Source organism: Heloderma suspectum, chromosome 5 (genome assembly GCF_057233095.1).
Source record: "Heloderma suspectum isolate Gila_16-S chromosome 5, 16-S_ref, whole genome shotgun sequence".
Taxonomy (NCBI): Eukaryota; Metazoa; Chordata; class Lepidosauria; order Squamata; family Helodermatidae; genus Heloderma; species Heloderma suspectum.
In genome coordinates, this window is record NC_139462.1 from 150,941,350 (window position 1) to 150,962,907 (window position 21,558).

At 41.5% G+C, this 21,558-nt stretch overlaps 1 protein-coding gene across 1 annotated transcript in view; it reads left to right on the forward strand.

Moving 5' to 3' along the window:
• The window catches only part of GLI3 (GLI family zinc finger 3), a 325,138-nt gene that overhangs the window by 92,824 nt on the left and 210,756 nt on the right, over nucleotides 1-21,558 (forward strand). The window contains exon 3 of the mRNA XM_084857806.1: nucleotides 15,545-15,787. Within this exon, the coding sequence (XP_084713932.1) occupies nucleotides 15,545-15,787 (243 nt within the window). The remainder of the gene's footprint in view (nucleotides 1-15,544; nucleotides 15,788-21,558) is intronic.

A 21,558-nucleotide genomic window follows, 5' to 3' on the forward strand; every position in this document is an offset into this window, starting at 1 on the left:
AATTGCTTAATTCCCCCTAGGTTAATCAGTTTGAAGATTTGGTATGAGAGCTGTTTACAATCGAAATGATTAAACAAACAAACAAACACACACACACACACACACACACACCGCATTTCCAGGTGATTTGTGTCTGTCAAGAAAACCTAAGAAAATAGCAATATAAAAAAAACACATGTTTGATCTCTGATGCGTTTTAAGGGAAAGGTTTTTCAAAGGCATGTAAACTTTACAAATAAAACAGCTGGATTGTCTGAAACACTGCCTGATATCCACTCAAAGATGAGGGTTGCAGTAGTCTGAAAAGCTCTGGGGAAGTGGACTCAACCACCTCTCTTTTCCTGACATTTCACCTCTAAATCTTTAACTGTAACATGGTACAGTTTCTGTGTTGGAATGCTACATCCATATGGGTCTCTGCATTCATAAATATCTTCCTTAAGCTTGCCCTCAGCCCTCAGCTCAGATTTTGGTGCCCTTTAAATGATACGCTAGTGCCATGGGAGGCGTTTTTCTGCGCGTTAATTAGGGATGGCGGAGAATTTCTCCCCGAAACTTCGGGGGGCCGAGCGCCAACATGTTCGGCCCCCCGAACAAGTTTCAGGGAGAAATTCTCCGCCTCCCCGCCCTCCGCACCCCTCCCCCGGGACGGGACTTACCTTTGCCGAATGTCCCTCCCGGCGGCGGGTCCAGCCGGCAGTTCGGTGGGTGTTCGTGTGGGGCGGGAGCGGCAGCCGGTCTTTTGACCGGCTGCCGCCGCCGCTGCCATTGCAATAAAAAAAAAAAAAAACGCCCCCGTGATAGGCTACGTGACGATTAACATAGCCTATCACAGCTAGATCTGCAAAGTCAGCCGTGATAGGCTATGTAAATCGTCACGTAGCCTATCATGGGTGACTTAAAAAAAAAAAAAAGCGCGTACGGAAAATGGCGGCCCCCATAGGGAGCCGCCATTCCCGTTCCTTATTTGGTCGCCGTAGTCTACGTAAAGATTTACGTAGACTACAGCGACCAAATAAGGAACGCGAATGGCAGCTCCCTATGGGGGCCACCATTTGCGTACGCGCTTTTTTTTTTTTTAAAGTCACCCGTGATAGGCTACGTGACGATTAACGTAGCCTATCACGGCTGACTTTGCAGATCTAGCCGTGATAGGCTACGTTAATTGTCATGTAGCCTATCACGGGGGCGTTTTTTTTTTAATTTTGAGTTCGCGGCCGGGCGAGGCGAGGCACCTCCTCCCCGGCCTGAATTTCAACATTTAAAGGCCTGCAACCACATGGGCATGTTTGATCGCATGGATATTTTCCATGATACGCTATCGTTGTGAGCTGAACCTACAGAACAGGGCTTCTTGTGGATCTAGTGTAATGTTTAAAGGGCTCCTTTTCAGTAGTGACCCTTTTCCTCCCTCAGCCATGTCAACAATGGTTGTTGGTGTCTCCTTGGACTATTTCAGGTTGATACTGACCGAGTTCGCACAATATGCTATCCCACACTCAGTGGTGGAATGTGGGTTGTTGAACTGTGGGTTCGCATGTTGTCTGAACCCAGGACATTTTCCGCAGGGTGGCTTGTTACCCATGCAGCGTGGCTTATTTTTCTTGAAGAAGCCATCTTGAGGACCCATGGTTTGTTGAGAACCCATGTTTTGTGGTTGTTTTAATTGATTGCTGGAAGTAGTTAAAACTTTGATTAGTAATTTATTTAATGTGTAATTATTGACTTTGTTTATATTATTGTGTTGTATGTTTTGGGGTTAATTGGAATGCACTCTGGTATAGAGTGCAATATAAATTTTATTATTATTATTAACAAGCCACACTGCATGATTAACAAGCCATCCTGTGGAAAATGTCCTGAGTTCAGACAACAGGCTGACCCACATTCAACATCAACCCACACTCAGCCACTGAGTGTGGGTTAGCATGTTATGCGAACAGCCCTAATATATGATATATTATAACTGACATGCTCTCCAGCATGGTTAAAAATTATCATTATTTCTCATGTGGGTTTCATTCATTGCATTATGCACAAATGATGTAATGAAGTCATCAGCCCAATTCAGATAATAGCGGTTGTTCTCTGGGCATACAATAAACACATACAGCAGGTACTCTTCTGTAAACAGGTCTGTTGTATAATGGATTTACCGGGTCACAAAACAGCATGTGAATTATCCCTTAATTTGCTGGAGTGAGGAAGGAACTATAGTAGCACCCTATTTGTCAGAGGCATTTTGCTTCCTTGATCATAGCTATTACACTTAGCTACATGTTTTGAAGGAAACACAGGATTCCTAATCTTGTGCTTCCCTTGCATTGTCAGTGCAGGGCTGGAGGGACATTTACAAGGGAGAATTAGTGGGTGGGAAGGAGGACTTAACCCCACCCCACCCCCATCTGCTGATTCACCCTGCAAATGTTTTATATATTGTTGCTGTCACCCATGCTCCAAACCTGAAGATTAATCTGACTACGGAATAATCTTGGGTGGGTTTGCAAGGGAGAATTGGTAGGAAGCCTTAAGCCTCCCTCCTTCCTACATGCTGATTTCCCCTTCAAGTCCACCCCACTGCATTCATGCTGTATTGGCAAATGTGGGTTTGGGAATAAGTGTTGGCTAAGATATCAGATATGTTGTTTTGCCCTCAGAGTGGCGCTTAAGACTTAACAGCAACTCTGCTAGGGAGGTTTGGCTAAGAGATCATTATTTGCTCATGGCCATTTCGTGAGAGAGAGTTCTCTTCGCTTAACCCTGGATATTACGCAATGCTGTGGGGTCATAGCAAATTCCCACCTTCTGTTTTTGTTTTGTTTTTTGCATCCTTCAAAGTGTGTGTACAGATGCACTCATGTAATTGCTCATATGGAACATTATTAGACAACAAACACCTGAGCTCACAATCTTAAGAGATGAAAATAAATAGGCATAGAATAGTTGCAAATATTAGTATTGGAACAACCAAGGACAAATTGAAGTGTTGAGTAATATAGCAAAGTGCCCCAATACATAAATACCCCCACTTGGCATGTACTTTGTGTGCATTATATTTTGTTTTTACAATACTAGGTGATCCTCTTTGGTACTTTGAAAGCTATATTTTGTGGATGTCTTGGCACAACGGGACCACACCAGAGAAATCTGCTTTGCATTTTCTAAATGCAAAGTAAGCCTGTTACCCACAGATAGGCATAAACACAGTATTTAGATGGATGAGAAATTTTTAACTGACCTGGGAATTTATTGTAGCTCCTTTGATGTGACTTAATTAGCCCACGCAAAATAAGCAGTGACTAACTGTCTGACAACAGAAGGAACTCCATAACACATTTAGATTCTTAAATCACAATTTTAGCTTTCTTGCTGCTTTGTAGGAAACACTCTTTAAAAATATTTTGAGACAATGATCAGAAAGTATGTTTCCATTTTCCCCCACTGGTGAGCATACTTCTCCAGCTTTAGCTTAGTTGCCCTTTTGGGAGGAAGGGGTTAGGATATGAAGAGAGCTTACTATTTAGTGAAATAATAAGTTTAGGATTTTCCACACTGAACCCTGTACCAGAAACCTGGATACTAGTGTTTAGACTTTTTCTAGTACCATACCTTTCTAGAAACATTACTTTCAGAAACCCCACAGCTGTTTAGGGGGCAAAACGAGGCATGAAGGTATCAGCCCTGTCTAGTTGATCATCTTAAGTTTTCTGCCATCTTCCGTGGTCAGATTGTTGGGCATATTAGCTGAAGAGGGTTTTTTAGTGGTTCTTTTGGCAATGGGGTGGAAGTACCTTCAAGGATCCATAATGTATTGGGTGTCCTGTGCTAGACCTTTACAGGATGTATCATGACTAAGATTTAGTATTTAGTGTGGAATTTGGCAGCCTAAGAATCACTCTTTAATTTAAATGCATGCTCATGGCTGCAGAGAAAAGTTTGAAAGTGAGTTGTCTGTTGAAGTTTCAGGACCAAACAGATCATTTGAGCAGGGTTTCAGTGGCTGCAAGAGACCCTCTTATTAAATCTCTATGGCCTTCCTTCCTACACCCATTCCTTTCTTTCTTCTGCACTTCTAATCCGTACTCCAAAATATCATATGCTTAATCTTGGAAGCCAGTATATAGTTGCATAGATTTTTTCCCCAGTTTCAGAGAAAGGGCCATTTTGCACATTACATTTTTGACATGTAATATAAAGATAAGAAGTTCAGGTAAGAACAGAAGAGCTGTGCTGGGTCAAACCAAAGGGCTGTCTAGTCCAGCATTCTGTTCTCACAGTGGCCAAACAGATGCCTATGGGAAGCCCACAAGCAGGACATGATCACAATAGCTCATGTTCCCCAGCAACTGATCTTGAGAGGCATACCGCCTCTGATACTGAAGAAAATACATAGCCATAATGACTAGTAGCCATTGATACCTTTATCCTCCATGAAGTTGTCTAATCCTCTTTTAAAAGTATCCAAGTTAGTGGCCATCATTACATCTTGTAATAGAGAAATCCCGTAGTTTAATTATGTACTGTGTGACGAAGTACTTCCTCACCTGTCTTGAATCTCCCACTGTTCACCTTCATTGGATGATCCTAGATTCTGGTATTATGAGAAATGTTTCTCCAGACCATGTGTGGTTTTTATACATCATTATCATCCCCCCCACACCTTTACTCACCTTTTTTCTACATGAAAGAGCCCCAAACATTATAACCTTGCCACTTAGGGGAGTTGATCCAGCCCCTTGATCATTTGGGGTTCTCTTTTCTGCAATTTACCTGAGTCCCTCTTTAAACATTGGTGTTACTTTGGCCACTTTCCAGGACTCCGGTACAGAGGGCATTCTTAGGGTCATGTTTATTTTTTTGTTAGAAGGTCAGCAGTTTCACATTTGCGTTCTTTAAGAACTCTCAGGTAGATACTATCTGGACCTGGTGATTTCTTTGTTTTCAGTTTGTCAGTAAGGTCTAAGGGGCTCATCACACGAGGCTGAAATCCTGCATCTTACTGTGGCTTTCTGCTTCTGGATGCTTTGTGGGATTAAGCTTGGCTCCTTTACATGGGAGGACACGTGCTTTGAATCAAGGACTTCCTTTCTTGGGAAGTTCTATATGTTTCATTTTACAGCCACTAGATGGTGCTGTGATTATAGCGCAATTGCATCATTATTCACAGCCAATAGATCAAATTAACGGCCCTTATTGCGTTATCTCCAATCTTTGAAAAAGCTGGATAAAGGTCATAAACCCTGGAGGTTGACTTGCAAACTTTATCATGTAAAGGACTCTCAAACTTCCATGAGCAACCAATCCTGATTGCATGATAAAAGCCATGTAGAGAAGTTCTAAAACTTCATCTCTTGTCACCACTATTTGTCTCAGTTCCTTCCTGAAAATATCAGTTCAGGCATGGTTATCTGCCCTCCATGAAGACATGTCCAAATAATTCATTTAGCTTTTCCACAGTCTCCTTATCCTCCTTTGGTACTCCTTTAACTCCCTTGTTGTCCAATGGTACAGCCGCTTCCCTGTCTGCTTTTGATGTATTAAAAGAATTTTTATTGTTGGTCTTAATATTATTAGTGATAGATGCCTCGAAATCCTTTTTTGCATCCCTTATTGTCTGTTTGCACTTGTTTTGTGCAGCACTGTTTTTCATTTTGTTCTTATTTGGGCAACACTTCCATTTTCTGAAGGAAGTCTTATTTTCTCTAATAGCTTCCTTGATCCTGCTTGTTAACCATATTGGTGACCTCTTGGACTTGTATGTAAGGTGCTTGAAGTATACCTAACCAGTGTAAAATGTGAATGTGACAAACATGTATGTCATGCAGATACTCTCATCATGCAGCCATAATTGATGCGTCTTACTGATAATTGTACGTTCAGTGAGAAACCTAGATTTGCCTCTGTCTAATGTGTGAAATACCCCTTAGGGTTCCTTGCGGTTTGTGATGGTTATTTATACTAGCATTTACCCCCCCAAAGAAGAGGCTAAAAGTGAAACATGTCAGTGATCTTGGATTTTGAATCAAGGTCTGGTATTTGGTTTGCTCCTTCCTTCCTCTAATGCTACTTGAAACCAGAGTACCAAAGATGGTTAGTCTGCCTCAGCTGGTTAGACTCTCTCAATCTTTCTTTCTCTTTCTCTTTCTCTTTCTCTTTCTCTTTCTCTCTTTCTCTCTCTCTCTGTCTCTCACACACACACACACACACACACACACACACAGTGGCTATTGTGAAATGACTCAAACTCCAGATGGGTAACCTCAAGGTATAAAAGGGACAACTTTTTCTCTTCCACAGCCACCCTGGGCTGGATAAGAACAGGTCTAGATGCCCCTGTTCTTCTCAGCTGTTTTAGCTTTTTGTGAGCAAGAAAATAAGAAGGGTTGGACGAGGAGGTTGTCACAGCTGCATGCTGAACTGAGGCACAGTCCTTGTGCACTTGGCAGGAGGGCGGAGTATAGCTCTTACTTTCTTTGTAGGAGATGAGCATTCAGTGATTAGAATGTGAAACTTTTTCCACTATTGAAAATAACTATTTCTGTGCTTCCCAATATTATGAAGAGAAAACTTCACTGAGAAGGGTTTTTCCACAAGATATCTCTTTAAACTTCACCCCAATCCTAAATACAGTATCGAGAAGTTAATTCTGACTGAGTTGTTCAACTAAGTACGTCTAGCTTTGTAGCCTGAGGCCATCGATTAAAGGTAAAAGTTCTTCAGTAATCCAAACCTCATCAGGTTATGCCTTGGCATTTGCAGGGCTGGCACCAGATTTCACCCTTGGTGTGGCAGCGTGGGTGGGTCCCACTTCACCACCAAAGTTCTGGGCTCCCCCTCTGCCAGATGTCTGGCTGTCCTGCCACCAAAGTTCTGCCCCTTCTGCCCTGCTCACCTGCTGCCGCCAGAGTCTGCCCTCCTGGACTGCCAGTTATTGCTACTCCCTGTCAGTCGCAGATCTCACTCCAGCCAACCAGATGTATTTTTCTGAGTGAACGGCGGAGGTGCTTTTGAATGCTCACTATGTTTGATTATCTCAAGTTATTTTCAATAACTATCTCAAGTTTATCTCAAGTTAAGTGCCCAATGGTTCAGCATTGGAATTGGCTGAATCTAAAATGGCAGGTGGCTGCTGCAAGTCACAGCTGAAGACCAGCTCGGCTCCCATTCAAAAGCGCCACTGCTCTTGCCCGTTTGGGAAATATTGTCTGGTGTGCATGTGAGTTAAGTGGCTGTGGTTGAGTGGCTTCTTTTGAATAGAAGTTGATGTTGGGTTGGGCATTGCATTTGGGGTTATTTGAACATGATGGGCAGCTGCTGTGGATGAGCGTCGAGCGCTACTGTGGATGGGAGCCAAGCATCACCTCGGCTTGTATTCTTTTTTCTAATAGCTTCTAACACTGCTTGTTGACCATACTGATGACCTCTTGGACTTATAGTTAAGATGCTTGAAGTGTACCTGAAAAAGGTAAAATGTGAATGTGAGAAACATGTATATCATTCACATACACCCAGAATGGAAACTTGTCTGGCAAAGTCAGGGATGGGCCCTTCTGAGCTTCTGGACCCTTGGCAGCTGTCTGACGGTGCTGACTCTTGACATTGGCTGTGGGGCTGGCACAAGATGTTTTGGTAAGTGAGGTACCTTGTCTCACTGATTTACACAGGGCATGTATCTTGTCCAGCTCCTATTCATTTCAATGAGTCTTCCACAGGAAATCTCATCTTCTGCTCTGCTCGCGGATTGTCAGGCACTTTTCATTCCGTCATCCGCCTGTCAATGGAATCGGAGTTTTTTGTTTCTGAATTTGTGCAAATGAGTACATGTGAAAACGCGCAAATTCCCACAAAGTGTGCGTTTTCACACTTTAGCCTATGGGAGAAATGAGTATGTTTGGCCTTAGAAATTTTTTTGACATTTTTTTTATGACGAAATTTGTGCAAAATTCGGGAAAGTTAGAAAAATGGTCCGCAGGTCTGACAGGGGAGAAGCTGGTCCGCTACGGAATCCGCGGGTCGGATTCATGAAAATCTGAACTCATTTGCTTCCATTGTAGATTTCTCCAACATCCCTAGACAGGGCTGCCTTAGGGCACTTAGCTCTCAGGATATCATGGTTAAGCATAGAACTCAGAAGTCTTTAGGCTTGTATCTGCTACAATGATATGACCCTAAATTTAGAAATAGTTTGACCTGTGGATGTGCCTATGTATATATGAACATAAAAAATTAAATACCAGTAATTGTGTAACATAGTAATTGTGAGGTAATTGTAGTATTAGAGTTGTGAGTAATTGCAATATTACATTTGACCTGTGTTCTCCATGTAGAATTATGGGAAGACAGGACTTTGTAAAGCCAAGGAAACGTGGTAGGAAACCAAATGCCTGTTTACGCATATGGCAAACAGTATACTGAACATACAAGGAGGCACTGGGAGTACATCCCCCGCACCCACTGGCCCCTTCTATTTTCATGAGTTTGCCATAAATAGTATGCAAATTAGAAAATATATCATTTACAGTCACACACACACACACACACACACACGTCTATCTAACTTTCCCTATTAACTATTAAGTATTAAGATTTTTTTTAATGTCCCAGCAATGTACCTAGCATTGTGCAAACAGTACATCTGAAGTGAGTCTTGCCAAAAAGCGTCTGACAGCCTAGGTTTCGAGAAGGGAACCACAGAATGGAGGTTAAAGATACATTTATAATTGCAGTAAAACTCCTAAAGGGCTGGATAATCTTGGGAGAAAAGGAGCTTATGGAAAAGCTAAATGGAAAAAGATAGGCTTTAAAAAAAGATTTGAAGATAGAAATTGAGGAGGCGTTGCGGATGTGATCTGGAAAGGAGCTCCAATTGTAAGGAAGTCTTTCTGTCTCTTTGTACACTTGTGAAATGAAAAAAATGAGCATAACTAGAAATGTAATGTGTTCAGCACTAACAATTAAACATTAGGGAGATATATTTTACAATGAAACATTTTTGTCCCGGATTGGGGGCTTCTACTTTATGTTAACTTCCTTTCTGGCTTCTTTACTCAGTGGCCATGTTCCCATTCACTTCAGTGGGTTCAGGATCGTGAGCCACTGTGCCTGCAACTTATTCCTTAAAATTCAGTGCAAATATCCATCATACCTAATTCTTTGTGTAGCAGTTGGTATGAGGATCAGGTCCATTGCCTGAATGTCTTCCATTCTTTTCTTAAAACACATTTTCTGCATTTTCTTCTTTCACAACCACAACGATTTAGGAAGGTTTTGGGAAAGAAAAGCAAAATCTCCCATCCCAAAATGATCAAGGTGTGAAAATAAAAGATAGTGAAGGCATTGTGTATTTGCAATCCAAAGAGTGCAACAAAAAAGTATGAGAAATTGCTGATAAGTTGAAAATCCATTACAAAGAAGAATATATGTCTATACATTCTAATATTGTTAGGTTAGATCGTATAGACTAGCAGTAAAGCACAGAATGTTCGTACAATGCTCAAGCCCCACATATAAAGAAAATTCAGTGTTTGTTATCTAGCCCACTGTGATAATTTTGACTTATATGCTCATGATGGGCTGGGGATCTGGTCTGTGGATGCCTTCCCGTGTCTATGTTCCGCTTACTTTAAGAATAACTTCTTAAAAGTAAATATTTTCGACGCTAGAACAAAGAAGCTTCTTACAAACTTTCCTTCTTACAGTAAACTGAACTTTACACCCAGATCGTGTGCATGTTCAGTAGATCTTACTTTCAAATAAGTGTGTAAAAGACAGGGGGCACTAATCACTGCAGAATTTGTTTAGAGGCTGTATGGGTATATTTTGTAGCAGCAAGAAAAAAATGTAAGGGGGTGTAAGTGAACCCTTAGTATGGCCAAAGATGAATGATCAAGGTACATGAGAAGCCAGACAGGCAATGAGTGTGGTCATGGCTCTGTTACATAATTCAGAAGTGAAGTACCTGGTCTCCAAAATGTAGACCCCATCTTACATGTAGGAAATCTCTTCCTTATTAGTTACCTATCCTATTAAGGATTTTAGCATTAAATTTTTTTTGGGGGGAGGGGGGCACATCAGCCATAAGTGCTACATTGCTGGGAGAGACTGTTATTCTGCCTTCATTTTGGTAATTTAATGATGGTGAGTTTCCTTAGTAAACCAAATTTAGAGTCCTAGAATGCTTATCTTATATCCAGACCTTGAACATAAAAGGCATTTTATACCAGCAATTGTTCATTTAATGAGCAATTGCTGAGTGCAGGCCGGTTAAGGGATTGAGCTATATGCACCATTATTGAGAGAAGTATTCCGAAATACCAGAAATGGGACGTAAGCTCTGATCAGGGAGACTGTGAGCACAATTACCTTCTTTTCAAATCCTTCTGTGACACTGCGGGAGGAAAAAGGACTTTGAAACTTGAAAGGATAGAGCTTGCTTTCAACCTCAAAAGCTAGGAGGAAAGGGCTCTGAAATTTGCTCAGTATTCCCAATTCACCATTAGCCTGTTTCTTCCTTTAGCCTCAAGGCATTCTCCGCTTTTTGAAAAGATGTTAAGAAATTCAGTCACAATAGAGAGCCTAGTTTTGAACATGTTTCACTCGGTCCATTGAGGTTTGGTCTTCAGCCTTTGTGTGGGGTGAATTGAGCTGAGCAGCTAGCTGGTTGGGGAGAGGTGAATGAGCAGTCTCTACGCAAGTCACCAATTCTGGCAAAAGAAAAGATTACTCTTTGCTTAAAATGGAGAAGGAGAAGGAGAAGAAGGAGGAGAAGGAGAAATTTACAATATGCATTCTTGCACGAGCCTGCCGGAGGCAATCCGCGGAGCAGAGCTTGTGCTTAAGTCAATACGAAGCACTTTGGTTTATAGCAACTCTTGTTAAGTTTGCCTTGTAATTGAAGATGCTGTTGACCTTGCTCGAAGACCATTTGTAAAACCGTTTATTTAGCATAAACTGAAATAATAAACCCTCCTTCTCTTAGGGCCGATTGTGATAGGGTGACATTAGTTTGATTTAATGATTAGCCGCCTGACCCCTCAGCTTGAGAGAGCAGCGTGAATAGGGAGAGTTCACTACCAAGCGCACAGGAAGAATACTAATGAGCTTGTTAAATTTAGCATGGCACCAACCAATTTTAATTCCTCTAATGGGAGAAGCACTGCCTCTGAGAGAGAGGGTGGGAGACAGAGAGAGAGAGAGTGGCAAGGGGGAAGAACAAGAGAGGGAAAGTGAGAGAGTCTAAGAGAGGGATGCCCACACACTAGTAGCTAGAGCATTTCAGTCGAGACGAGAGGTTCCAGAGAGCAAGCCAAGATCCTTTCGATTGAGTTGTAAGTACCCTGTCTGTTTTTTTGTTTTTTGTTTTTAAATTAAGTTCCTTAATTGCTTGCAAGACCATACCGTTAATACAGATACAACCTCGCACTCTAAGGCTTAGGTGGCTTTTTCTTAGGACTTGAGCTTAACAGTGGTATTTGGGGGGCACTCCCCTCCCGACCAAACACCTTGAAACATATTTTCAACTTAAAAAAAAACAAATTTTGGAAATTAGGAAGCTGTCATCTTTGATGAACCTGAATTCTTCAGGACATTGGAAAGTGGAGAAAAGTTTGCTGGAGAAACCAAGTTTAGTGCATGAACATGGCAGTTCTGTGGATGTGCCTCCCTTCCCTTGTAAGTGGGATAAACAAAATGAATAGCTATAAAGATATGTTTGGGCAGGCAAAGAGTTTTGGTGACAAGCATCTGTGCTGTAAAATCTTCTTATCTTTGGTCTGTCTGTATGGTTGTGTATAATTCACGTACATAATTCAGTTCATGTATTACTGGAGAGGCTTCAGGCTGTGTGCTGGTGTGCTTCCATGTTTAGCTTCTAAGAAGGTACCTCAGTAGTTAAATTTGAAAAATTAGCAGTGCTAGTGCTCAAACCTGCCTGGAAGCTATACTCTCTGATGTGGAAACCCTGCCCCATGTTCAAGGACTTGGGGTTGGAAAAATGCTCTGCACGTGCTCAAAGGCACTTTTCTCTCCATCCAGTCTGCAAATGTAGGGGAAAAAAACACCCCTGTCAAATGTGTGGTATGGGATATATGATCCTTGGTATTAGAAACAGCTTCCAGGATTGAGCCCTGTCTCCGGTTAATCTCCACAAACAGAGAGGGAGAAAGAACATGAGGACTGATGGCAATTAGTATAAATGTGTAATCCACTCAGTATCCTTTCTCTTATTGTAGAATACAGCTGAAGAAATGCATGAAATAATAAAGCACCTTGTGGTTAATGAATATAAAACAACCATAATGGAAACTAATCTGGCTCTTTGACTTTCAGGTGGCATTTGGCCTGCTGCAACTTCTGTTTTTCTTTTTTTTTCTGGTGGGTGGAAGCAAAATAGACCTCTTCTTTTGATGGCAGCGTAGGTGACATCTTCAACACAGGCAAGCTGTAACAGTTTCGCATTTTTGGCTTTAAGACTCGATTGGCAGATGCTGCTGGAGAATGGCTTGTTTGCTTACGTTTTTGCTATAGACTTCCACTTGTTGCCATGGTGGACTGTCTGTTTCTGTCAATAATTTGGCCTGGCGCAGCTTGTCTGCACTGACTCTTAAATTTTATTGAGCAATTCAGCTGAAACAGAACAAGATTAGACAGCTTTCACCTTTTGGTTCGCTGAAGTGGTTTTACTGCGGTTATAAGTGCCGGTGGAATTATAGCACGAAAAGTTTTTCCTTTCAGTGCATAGAGAGTGCGATTTCAAACCACTTGGCTATTTGTATTCTGGAGTACATGTACTGTCAAGTTTTTCATCTGCCCTCTTTGAAAAGGAACTCTGCAGTGCAGGGCATGAAGTAAACTCTTTAACAAATGGTTTGTCCGTTGGAATTTCTCATTAATACAAAAATGCCACGGTACACAAAAAGAGGGGAGGGGGGAGGGAGGTGGTTTTGGCTGACAACAGTCTGTGCTTCACCAATAAGTGGCGTTGCTTTCATGAAAGAGAAGTATATTATTGGCAGAGGTCCCCCTCCCCTGTATCTTTCTTAAAACCAAACATACTTTACTTTTATTTCCAACTTAGCAGAGGCTTCAAGTTTCATGCAGACAGCTTATCTATAACAAATCTTTCAGTTAAGTTATCAGAATCTAACTCACCACATTCATATATTTTGAGGGACGGAACAAAATAGATGATACCCCCTCAGACACTTGTCCCCATCTTGTCTTTTGTGGTGGCACATTTAACGTGTAACATACCATCCCTAAGCAAATTAATTTCAAAATAAGTTCACTGCTGGAATTTACTTCTCAGTAAGTGTTAGGAACACAGCCTTACAGGTAGGATGAAATCAGTGCCAAGTTATGACCCAGTAAATTATATTGTTAAGCAAACAGTGTTGAATTTAATCATATCTGGTATATAAAAACCCTAACATTTCTTACGTTTGTAAATTAAACACACATATTGTTTATCTTAGTATAGTTTTCCAGCTTAAACCTGCCTGATTAAAGAGGCTGGAAGCATTCTGAACATAATATGGATCTCTCTCTCCAACAAATAGAGACCTCATCTTACCGGTAAAAATCTGCAGTAGACCAAAGAGAACAAAACTAAAACATTCTAACTGGAGAGAAAGTGTAAAAGTTTTCTGTTTTTACATGTAAGCGTTTCTAGATATTTTATTGCAATTGTACCATTCACAAAACTAATTTAATTGTAAAGTAGGTGAAAAAATTCAGTCAGCAATACGTAACTGTTTCATGCAGACTAAAGCAAAATGAGTGTGTGGGTGCGGGGGAGGAGGAACCTAGGATTTTTTTTTTTCTACTTTCCAGGGCTGGCTTTCCAAAGTGCTGCAAACTTTAGAGTTCAGAGAACTATACGGGAGGAAAATTAGTGCCTAGTATTTCCAGTCTCCATCAATGAATGGAATTTAAAAGAAACTTGCTTGTCTCTGGTGGGGAAATTATGGTTGTTTTCACATGCTTCTCCTCTTAATTGTATGCACACTTCAGATGTCCCATTTCCTAATTGGGCTTTAGCTGGGGTGCCCCCCCCCGCTCGACATACCAGTTCAAAACTATTCTGCTGTGAATCCTATGGGCAGGGCTGGTGACATGTTTTGGGGGGCTATAGGTACCTGAGTTGGGTACCTGATTTCATTCTGGAGAACACACTCCTTTATATCTGGAGTGGGTGGCTGTCTTTAGACAGCCACACAGGATGGTTTAGGGATTGGCTAGGTAAGCTTATTTGTATAGGCATAAAAGCAAAAACAGCTGTCCCAGCAGATTCCTTGGAGATATGGTTATGGGGTGTGTTTTGCACCGAGAAAATAGGTGGACTCTATAACCTTGTTTTATCGTTCAAGTCAACAGAGGGATCCCATCCCTTGTATATTTCTTTATTTTTTCATCTGAGTTTTATAGTATACATTTTTGGGGATGTGTGAAAACATTCAACTAAATGAGTTACATCGAAGAATAAGACATATCTGTCTTTTTTAAAACAGGAAACAAACTCAAACATGCTTCTGACGAAAACAGTTTGTAATGCATAAATATTTAAAACGCTCTATTAATGTTATATAGGAAAAGATCATAACCTACTTATAAGAAATAAAACAAACACTCAGGTAGTTAGGTTTATGTGGTACCAGTGAAATACATACGCTTCTCAAAGTCTGTGCAATGGCTCTTTCCCCTTCTTAATAAAGACTGCCATTCCTTCAAGGCCTGTCCTGCACAACATAGGAGAAGTTGCATTTGGTGTGCAGAGGTACAGTGGTTAGAGCTAAAGGTTAAAGAGATCTGTACACTTGTTGATGCTGTACTATGTTCTCTGTGCTGTGTGTGCGCATGCACACAAATCTATATAGTAGTTTACACTTTTAGCTCTGACTCTTTTATTTGTCTGCACCCATATGGTATAGCAGGTGGCCTCAGTTATGCTCAGTGTAATTACAACAGGCTTTATTAGGAGCCCTTCATTCCTTAATTTTAAAAACTGGTATCTCCTTTTAATGGCGAGGAGCTTTCCTCTTTTCAACAGTACATCTGTGGGGGCATGGAGGCACATGCTGGCCAATACAAAGCACCAGTGGGTGGCAAGGCTTGATTTAGTTTTTGTTAGCAGGGTTCATCTTCTCTGAGTTGTGACAAATTTTTTTTTTTCCTCCGGGTGAAGCAGCCCAAACTTCCAAGCCTTCTTGTCCCAGAGAAAAGAAAATAGCAAGCCGGTGTCCATTCCTGTGCGATTAATGGCCCCTCTGGTAAATGCACCAGTGACTGGGGTGATGAAGATCTACTGCACAACTGCCACTCACACTGAATGGCCTAGTGCCCCCCCCCCCCCCGCCTTCAGCTTGTTACCAGGAACAGACTTCATAAGCACACATGTACCTGCTCCTTTAAACTTCCGTTGCGGCTCAGTTCATGCTAAAAGACAGAGAAAACTTTTAAAGAAAACTTTGATTATTTGCTAGAGCTGAGCTAAAAGTTTCTCTTTCTCCTCTTCTCCCCTCCCAAATCTCTCTCTTTTCCTTCCTAGAGGATGAAAGTCCTGGACAGACCTATCACAGAGAGAGAAGAAACGCAATCACAATGCAGCCACAGGGTGGGCAAGGCCTCAGCAAAATCAGCGAAGAGCCTTCGACATCTAGTGAAGAAAGGGCCTCATTAATCAAGAAGGAGATCCATGGATCTATATCGCACCTTCCTGAGCCTTCCATACCTTACCGTGGGACAGTCTTTACCATGGACCCCAGGAATGGTTATATGGATCCTCCTTACCGTAAGTATTTGATGAACATTTATTTTTTGGAAGATAAAATTAGAATAATCTGTAAAATGTCACCTTCCAGAGCGCTTTAAGTTGGCATTTAGGATTTCTTCTTAGAAGGAGGATTGCATTTATAACAAGGTTTTAAAATATTCTTCAGAAACTGGGATGGGGGGAGAGAGAGAGAAAAAAAAAGAAACAGACTATTACATCATGCTATTAAAGTTAACAAAAACACAATTCCCAGAAACTTCTTCTGAATTAGTCCCATTGAAATGAATGGTGTTTTACCACATTGTGCTGTTATGGAACTCCCATGCATTCCCAAGAGGATGAATTGCACAGGAGGGGTTCCCCTGTGCCTCTGCAAAGGAGGGGCTAACTTTTGCTAGTTGCATTTGTGACAGATTTAGTAGCATGTTAGGGGTGAGGAGGGTGTGGGGTGGAAGAAATGTTACGAAAAGGAGGGTGATGAATTCTTTTACATCACTAGAAAAGTGTGTTTTTTACAGTGTGATTTTTAACAATAGTATCCCAGAATGCTGAAATTCAGGCACGATCACTTGCTCCTGACCACAATATATCGCTAGAGTGGGAGAACATGAGTGTTTTTCACGTTCGGAATTCCTGATCAGACATTAATAAAGAGTAAAAAATTAAGTGACACTTGGACACAGATGTGCAAATAGATTTCTCCACAGGCAAAGACTATGGGGGAGTTGAAAGCATTTTTTCATCTGTTTTTAGTTTTAAAAGGGGGAATCATTTAGTTGTATAGTAATGAAGGACATCTTGAGGTGTCAGTCTGTGCCTTTTGATTATAGATTTATCATGTAGTCAGGGTTTGTACTTGCCATTTAACCTTTCAGTCTCTCATACCAGATGATAGACTAAGACCCATGAAGAAAGTCTAGTCTGGGTCTTGTGTCTCACTCCTTTTTTCCTCTCTACCCCACTTTCCCCTTGCGAATTCATTCAGAAATGTTAGTGTTTTGAGGCAAAAGGTCGTTAGCCAGATGACTGATTAGTGAAGACAGCTGATTAGTGCATTTTTTTTTTGGTTAAGAGAGTGCTAGGGATAAAAGCTAATTTTATCCCTTCATTAGTTGGGTTCGCAGCAAAGGAGAATGTTCACTCATTGGAATGCAGATCAAAGTGTGTCTTGCATACAAACATTGAATCTCACCCGAACAGGCTCTCCTTAAAACAAAGTCTGACAATAAAAGATGGTAAGAAAAAGAGCATTAGCTTACTTTGGGATTCAAGGGAAAAGTTTAGGTGCCACAGCGTTTTTCACATTATTAACTCTGTCTCTGCTTTGACTACACACTGTAGTTTTGAACAGACGAGGGCTTTTCCATTGCTCTTGTGCTGCTCTCCCATGCTGAATGCTTTTAAAAATTCTCTCTATTTTAAAAGTTTCATCAAGGGGGTTCACTGTGAAAAACCTGCGAAAGAGCAGAAGACCTGAAAAACCCTCTGTGGTATTTTTTGTTTTTACTCATGAATCTGTAACTTTGCTAAGTCATAGCCATAACCTGCAATCTTGAGCCTAGTTATTTGCATGCAAACAACACTGATTTCACTGAGACTTGCACGTGTATAGAGAAGGATGGTTAAAGCCAAATGGCTTACACAGCCTGAATCCAACCCTCTAATCCTATGATCAAAACACTTCAACTTGGAAATAATCCTATGATCAAAACACTTCTACTTGGAAATAAACGCCATTGAATTAAATGGAAGTTACTTCTAAAGAAGTATGGAGATGACAACATTAATCAAGAGCGAGCTACAGCTCTGAAGCAGGTGAATTTCAAATAGTTCATGCCTACAGTTTCTATGATATCTCTCCAGCCTTATAGATCCTAGACGACTGGCCCGGAATTACTTGCTCTGTGGTAGTTTTCAGTGAGACTAATGAGGATTATTTAGCTCAAGTATTGTTTCCAGCATTATGAAACGTCAAAATGTGACTACAAAATCTGGCAGTAATTATTTCTTAACAATACAGCGATAGTATACGTAGAAATGAAACATTAATACATTTTTTAATGCGTATTGTAGACATGACAAATAGTACTTTGACACCTTGGCTTGTTGTTGTATCTTCTCCCAAGTCTGTCACCTGTATTACAGGAACCAGTCAAAACATAAACTTTGACATGTTGGGCATGTTCACAAATGGAGACTGAGGGCCATTTTACACAAGATTCTCAGTATGGGGAAAGAACTGATCTGTGTAGGGTTCCATGTAGCTTGGCATCTTGTTTAGCACACCAGCCTGTTGAGCATTAACATGCCATGACAGCTTCCCATTGGGCCATAGATCACTGCTGTGTGAATGTTGCATACACACACACACACACACACACACGGGCTGCCAGTGGATTAAGAACCTTTAAATGGCACACTGGGCCATTAGAACCTTTTTGCATGCCCCATATCCTATATAAACCAGCCCTTAATAGTTAGGTGGGTCTTACTTTATTTCCAAATTGTTGTGGCCTGTTCAACACCTGGATTATTTTCACTATCTCTCCCTGTTGCTACAAATTTGGACAACTAAACAGAAGAACTAATTTAGGGGGAGCCTCAAGACACTGGAAAAGTGTCCTATGTCTAAGCATAAATGTATATTACAAATATATTAATTTACTATAGAGTATTTTTCCTCACATTGTATTAAATCCCTCAATTATTACTTTCCAGTTAATAAAGATATAACCTGTTTTCAGCTAGAAGGAATATTAAATGAAAAAGTGTCCGGTTATGTTAACAGGAAAGAAGGAGAGACAAATTTAAAATGGAATTTTAGCTGCATAATCACTTTACATATGAAAAATGTCTTTTACACATAGTGGCAGCAGCCTCCCCTGTTGGACTTCCAACTCTGTGATTTTGTGTTATTTCCATGACAGTCTGGATATGTGTAAAGAGTTCTGCCAATGTGATTTGACTTCTTGGTGAGTTTATAAAACACACAAATGTCTGCCAGCGCCTTGGAAGGTCTGTTACATGCATGACTTCTAAATATTCCTGGAAGCTGAACTGCATGGGAAGAAGTCTATACATGTACCCAGATTAGCATGGGATTAACTGCAGGAACAGTAAACAAGAAAGGCTCATGAGGGGTTAAGGATAACCTTTTAACAAAACAGTGGTTATAATGAGCTTGATGCTTTCACAGGTAATTCATGTGAAGAATATTGAATTATGTAATTGCATGATGACCCTCCCGCAGCTACAGGTAGAGCATCAACTGGAGAAGTTTTCTCTTCTCCTGTTTAGTTTCTTACTAGTTTTGGTGAACTGTTGGACAGACAAGGCTGCATTCTGCACTCTAGCTGGGTATGTAATTCCTTCATTCTCTGTGGTTGGAAAATGTGGCCTTTTCAGGATGTCTAGTTTGTGCTTCTATATATACCCAGTTTGTACTTAAAAATGTGTAGGCTGCCTTCCTGGAACACGGGGTGGGGGAGAGCACACTCTTTCTTTCTTTCTTTCTTTCTTTCTTTCTTTCTTTCTTTCTCTCTCTCTCTCTCTCTCTCTCTCTCTCTCTCTCTCTCACACACACACACACACACACACACTCTCTCAGGCAGACATCTGTATATTTTTATTGCCCCCTAAAAGGAGCTTTTGAGTCAATTGTGTTTGGAATGCATGTCCGCTCTGGGAGTTACAATTGTTAGGAAGGGACTGAATTCTTTCCGTTTATACATGTAGGAATGTGGGTCTATGCCTACGATGGCTTCTTTTGTGTGGGTATTTGCTTTTTAAGTGAAAAGACTGATATGAGCGATCCCTTCCAGCCTATGGATCCAATAAACTTCAACAGTGAGGAGGAGGAGGAGGACAATATCCTGTCTCAAAGCAAGTAGCTGAGACGTAGGGTTGTATTTTGAGGGGATGTGATAATGAGGCAGTAATGCAGTGGGTGGGGGGGACCTCTTTCATCCTGAGGGCCAAATTCAATTCTGGAGACGCTCTTAGAGGCCACATTCCAGTGGTGGGTGGGGCAAAAGGCGTTGGGCCAAAAACACAAAAAATGCTACCATATTGTAGCTTCAAACTCTTACTGCCAGTAATTAAGCTTTACAAGAGGCATTTCAATCTTTTAGAATGGGAAAAATGGTGCCAAAGCCAAGGAACCACCAAACAATCAGTGGTTGGGTAAAGTGGGGTGTGGAATTGTGGACTTTCCCAGACATAGAAGCCTGGTTCTCATTGAGGAGATCATCCTGTACCTAGGCTGTATATCACCTCAGACTGCAGGTGGGGACTCACATGACTGAATGCTCTTCCATTCCCCATAAGATCCAGTGTGTTATAGTGGCTACAGTGTTGGACTGGGAGCTGGGAGATCTGGGTTTTAGTCCCCACTTGGCGATGGAAACTCACTGGGTGACTTTGGGCCCGTCACAGACTCTCAGCCCAACCTACCTCACAGGGTTATTGTTGTGAAGCTAAAATGGAGAGGAGGAGGATTATGTACACCGCCTTTGGTTCCTTAAGGAGGAAAAAGGCGAGATATAAATGTAATAGCTAAATACATACATACATACATATACGAAAGTAAACATCTGGGAGAAATGTTCTAACTTACCTGCCCCACTGACATGCTAATTTTCTGTGACTAGGAATTGTGTGTGTGTATGAAGGAGAGAGAGCTCAGTGTGATAGAGCACATGATTGGCAGAAGGTCCCAGGTTTGATCCCCGGCTTCTCTAGGTAGGGCAAGGAAAGACTCCTGCCTGAAACTCTGGAGAGCTGCTGATGGACAAATGGTCTGAGTCAGTATAAGGCAGCTTCCTATGTGAACCCTTACCTCCAGTCTGAAGTGGTATAGCTGTAGGCACAACTTCATCACCTCAGTGAGAACGAGTCCTTTTTCAAGTGGGATCTGCAGCACAGAGTTGCAGTCTGTCCCCCAAACCTAAGAGAAAAATGCTCCTGTTCAGAATCCCAGACAGTCTGGAACAGAAACTGTTTTGAAGAGCAGGGAAGAAATAGACCTTTCTCCTGCTGTGGTATATACTGCTAGAAACGCTGCTGGCCCCAAACCTGATCATTTTATAGTTATATAGCAAGGGGGTGGGCGGGCAGAGGAGCATGCAGTTTGGGAGACTGAACCATCCTTATATTGTGCAGGGGAGGAGAGTTTTGGCATCTCTGAGTGCATTTCTCCCAGCCATACCACCCTGGATATTTAGTATACGCTGTCAGAAGCTTCAACAGGCCATTTCCCTCTCGCACCATGTCCTCCGTGTCCCCTTTTGTGTGTGTATGTGGGTGGTGGTGGAGTTGTTTTCAACTGACAGTTTAACATTCCGTATCTCAACTCCTCTCAGCCGTAGACTTAATTAATCGACTCACACAGTCTGCCTGACTTCAAGTTTCTTTAGACGCCCCCCGCCCCCATCCCCAATCTGTAGGCTCAAGTATCATCAGTATTCTGTAAGCTCACAGGTTCTTGTCAGTCAGTTTCGTGTTTAAAGAAGACTCTTTTCTCTCTTAATTTACGAACTTCTATAATTCTCTATACCTAGGGAATACTCCCAAGTGTTTGAAAACCTCTACCTTATTTTGGGTGGCCCCATGTCACTTCCAAGCTGATCAGCTCTCGACTAACCAAGTATGCTAACTAGAGGGAATTACAGAAGATGTAGGCTTACAGTGACAGTGGACCACAGCAGGGCCAACAGAGAGATTTTGTGTGTGTGTGTGTGTGTGTGTGTGTGTGTGAGAGAGAGAGAGTTGAAGGGGAAAGAATGGGCAAT